This window comes from Morone saxatilis, unplaced genomic scaffold, assembly GCF_004916995.1.
Source record: "Morone saxatilis isolate NCDOM2014 unplaced genomic scaffold, NCSU_SB_2.0 Contig4, whole genome shotgun sequence".
NCBI lineage: Eukaryota > Metazoa > Chordata > Actinopteri > Moronidae > Morone > Morone saxatilis.
Window position 1 is genome coordinate 13,355,355 of NW_023339984.1, and position 4,628 is coordinate 13,359,982.

General features: G+C 36.4%; 1 protein-coding gene across 1 annotated transcript; it reads left to right on the forward strand.

Moving 5' to 3' along the window:
• The first annotated feature begins 2,361 nt into the window (after nucleotides 1–2,361).
• LOC118337855 (GTPase IMAP family member 7-like) lies at nucleotides 2,362–4,268 on the forward strand. Its single transcript, XM_035674974.1, has 2 exons — nucleotides 2,362–2,459; nucleotides 3,035–4,268. Exons 1-2 carry the CDS (start codon nucleotides 2,447–2,449, stop codon nucleotides 4,081–4,083), a joined length of 1,062 nt encoding a protein of 353 aa, XP_035530867.1. The 5' UTR covers nucleotides 2,362–2,446; the 3' UTR covers nucleotides 4,084–4,268.
• Nucleotides 4,269–4,628: the final 360 nt, after the last annotated feature.

A 4,628-nucleotide genomic window follows, 5' to 3' on the forward strand; every position in this document is an offset into this window, starting at 1 on the left:
GATCATGTCCGCCAGAATGAGCTTGTGAGTGATCTGGTGGAGAAATGTGGTGGTGGTGCTTCATCATTGATAATAATAACTGGAATCAAAAGCATGAATACAGGAACAACCAGTTCCAGGTGGAGGAGCTACTTAAGTCCATAGACAAGATGGTGAAAGAAAACAGTGGAAGCTGTACACCAATGAGATGCTTCAAGCAGTGGAGAAGAAAATACAACAAGTGGAGAAGCACCAGAGACTGCTACCAGGAAACATGTCAGAGGAAGAGATCAGAGAGCAGGCTAAGCGCAAAGTATTTGAGAAGCTTTTGATCAGACTGGCAGGTACTGCTACAGGTGTAGTGTTAGGAGCATTTTTCGGTGTTGTAGTGCCAGTTGGTGTAGTTGTTACAGTTTTACAGGAATCATCAAAGCCAGTACAATTAAGAGGAGCTATAGCCGAAACAGTAAAATTGGTAGAAAAAGGAGCAGTTAGGCTAATAGGAAAGTGACTAAAGAGCAGAGTGACTAAAAACGAAACTGCAACTTAAACCACCAGAAAAACATCAAGCTGTGACGTACTATTGCACTATATTTCAGCAACCTCTACCTAACCTAATCTAACCTCTAACCTCTACAACACTACTGGTTTCTTTGATGGATAGATCTGAGGATATTGAGCCTGAGATAGTGAAGTATATAGCTCAAGGGGGGGTGAGACAGAGTGACTCTCTCCTGCTGAGTCTTCAGTAACATCAGTTTTAGGGGTGGTGTTCTTCCAGTTAAACTTCCCTTAATATCATAATCATCTTATCATCTTTCGGACTACCAGTATTTGGATAAAGTAGCTTATGAAAAATAAGGTAGCTGTTCAGTCTATGGATTAGTCAGTCAGATAGCCCAGACATTAATTCAACACTTAGGTAAATATAGTTCAAGTAGGCCTATTGGATTGAACACTGTATCAGATATCCAATAATAATTATTATAAAATAAAAATAATTATTTTCAATTCTGACAACATGGAACATGAACACATAATTTCTTAGTGTCAGTTATTTCTGTCAGGACTGAACATGAGGTTAAATGGCTGACACAGAATGTGTGAACGTGGATGCTCTGATACTTTAAAGCTGATCCTAAGTTACAGACACTTTATTACATTTTACTGGATCTGTATCAGCTAAAATAAAGCCAATCAAAATGCAATGTTTGAACTTCTGGGCTACTGAAGTTTTTCTCTGTGGCTGAACTCTCTAAAATGAAGCATGCTGTAGGCTATTGCAATCAAATCACTGGATACCAGCCAAGCATGCAACATTCTGTGTGAAAGGACTAGTCATATGTTTGGTGTTTGTAACCACCATTGTATTAATCATCTGGACATTTCAGCAGAATAGCACATCTCATCTATATCTGAGAACCCTGTTGCTGACAGTTTTGTCTGCTGCTATGCAATATTTAGTAGTTATATTTAATAATACAAATCTAAAATAATGTTAATTGTGTATCTGAGCTACACAGGCACTGTGGTTTCTGATAGAGAAGCTTCATTTGATATACACAGCAACTCTCAGTCAATCTCCAGTATCCTTCTTATATTCTTTTGTTAATAAGGTTTTGGAGAAAAATACCTGTCCTTTTGTCTTGATAAAGTATCAGTATTGAAACATTTGAAAGAGGTCATTTGAGCAAATAAAGAAAATGAATGGGTGGAAGAAGGCACTGTTTTCTATACTGACAATATGGACTAGGGTTATGGAGCACCATACATGCAGATTAGAGAATACATTCTTAATGAATAGTGACATTTCTATCATCATTATTATTATTTATTGTTAACATTTCAATGTTGCCAGGAAAATGTTATTAAGCTTTACTTGGTTTGACAAAGACTGACTCTGGAATTAAGAGAAATCACTGCAATAGCAGCAGCTGGCAGTGGTTAGCATTAAGAACAAGTAAGTGCAGCTACTGCTGTGTGATTTCATCAGACTTTGATTCAAATAAAATTCTAAATTCTGATTGGTGCTTTTCCATTGAAGCTCTGCCCTTCAAAAACGTCTTTTCTACCTGTCTATTTGTCGACAAGGACAGTTGAACACATAGGCCTAAAGTAAAGAGTTTTATCTGCTGCTATGAAATATTTAGTAATTATATTTAATAATACAAATCTGAAATAAGGTTAATTTTCACTTTTTGTTTACTCTCTTTTTACTCCCTTATTCTTTTATTAACGTGCACACTATTTAATAATAAATAAGCTCATCATAATATTGTTGAAGCATGACTTCCTGTACTTAACCTAAGAGGATGTGAAAACAAAAGAATGGGTGGAGGGGGGCTGTGACTAAGAATGAAACTGAAAGTATGTCAAATTTAACATAAAGGAAACATATTCACATACGCAGGCAGTCTTCACTCAGACTCATCTTCACTGCACAGCTATAGACTTCAGTTTTGATAACATGGGCTGTATCGGTAAGTTAAAGTGATTTCTGTTATTTTAGTTTTAGTTTTGTTTTGCTTTTTATAATTTTTTTGTCATAGTTAAGTTAGAAAAGTAGCTTGTGAATAATAAGGTAGCTGTTCAGTCTGTGGATTAGTCAGTCAGATAGCCCAGACATTAATTCAACACTTAGGTAAATATAGCTCAAGTAGACCTATTGGATTGCACACTATATCAGATATCTAATAATAAACAGGGTCAAATAAGGGCAAAAAACCTGATTATAATATGTAATCTGTTTACAAAATGATTCTTGGTGTTGTTTACCACAATAGATTAATTTACAGAATATTGCTGAACAGTGATTGGTACTGTTAAAACAGATTAGACACATAAGATGTTCTTCATCACCTTTTTATATATTGACACCATTCTTTATTCTCTTGCTGTAATATGCTAATGGGGCTATTTTATAACTGATTTCCCTTTTCATTGTGATTTTTGACCACTGAGGACTTTTGTTGTAATAGAGCTTGTAAAGTGAATCTTATGAAAACAAGCAAAAGACAAATGTACAATATTACTGATGAACATTATTCTCTTTCAGTGTCAATGGTCAAAGATACAGACACAATTAGAGTTGTCATCTTGGGAAAAACTGGAGCTGGGAAAAGCAGCCTGGCTAACACCATATTTGGAGAGGATGTGTTCAAGATCAACCATGGTTTCAACTCTGAAACGACTGAATGTCAATCAGAAACCAGATCTGTCAATAGAAGAAAGTTCACTTTGATCGACACTCCTGGTTTCTTTGACACAGATAGATCTGAGGAGGAGCTGAAGCGTGAGATAGTGAGGTGTATCATAGAGTGTGCTCCTGGGCCTCATGCTTTTCTCATTGTGCTTAAAGTGGAGAAATTCACAGAGCAGGAGCAGGCTGTCATCAAAAAAATACTCAAATACTTTTCTGAAGAAGCCTTGAAATATGCAACAGTTGTCTTTACTCATGGTGACCAGCTCCCTGAAGGACAGACCATTGAGGATCATGTCCGCCAGAATGAGCTTGTGAATGATCTGGTGGAGAAGTGTGGTAGGAAGTATGTGGTCATTGATAATAAATACCTGAACAAAACTGACAAGAAAAAAAGGGTGAAGGAGCTACTTCACTTAGTAAAAAACAAGGAAAGCTACACCAATGAAATGCTAATAGCAGTGGCGAAAGAAATACAACAAGAGGAGAAGCGCAATAACAATGAACAGTCATCAGGAAACATGTCAAAGGAAGAGACCAGAGAGCAGGCTAAGCGCAGTGTAAGTGAGACGATTTTGACCACAGTGTCAAGTATTGCAACAGGTGTAATGTTAGGACCTTTGTTTTCTAAATTGCAATTAATTAAATTAGCAGATAATAATACAAATCTAGTTGGAATTGTAAAATTGGTGGCAGAGGCAGTAGGAGGAGCTGCAGTGTCAGAAGGAACAGCTGCAGCGGTGGAAGGAGCAGCTTTAGTGATGGAAGCTGTAATGGGGGGCAAGAGAGGATATGAAGCATCTAAGGGAGCAGACACACCATGGGAAGCTTCAAAGAGGGCTGCAGTGGCTGTCAAAGAACACTCCAAGTCACAGTATGATAAGTTTAACATGATGTTGAACTAAAAGTCAAAACAGAATTAAAACCTATAGAAACAAATGTGACTGTTGAAGAAGGGGTAGATAATATCATCAAAAGATCATATCCCCTCATAAATTAAATTTCAACAAACAACAATTCTTACCCTTGTCGCCAAGTGCTTGCTCATGGTGGTACTGCTGGGTCTCTGTAAATAATGTTATAAGGAGTTTGGTCTGATAACTTCTGTTATGAATTGGCTATACAAATAAAATTGAATTGAATTGAATTGAATTGAAATTGTTCTAAATAATCTTTAACCATTGAGCTGATTTTTTTTTTTTTTATGTAATCGGTTGTACTTCTTGTCTGAGCTTTAAAATTTAGCCACTTATTCCTGTTTCACGAGCAAACCACAGTGTCTGTTTGATGTGTTGTTTAGTGCACTTACTCTAAATTGAAACCAACAACAACAAAGATAAAACATTTTAACATCATATCTTAAAGATATTTAAATCAAACAAGTATACACTGTTGGCTGTATTTCTGTTTGCTCTTAATAGTTTCCTGTTGCAAAAGCTAACCAGATAAT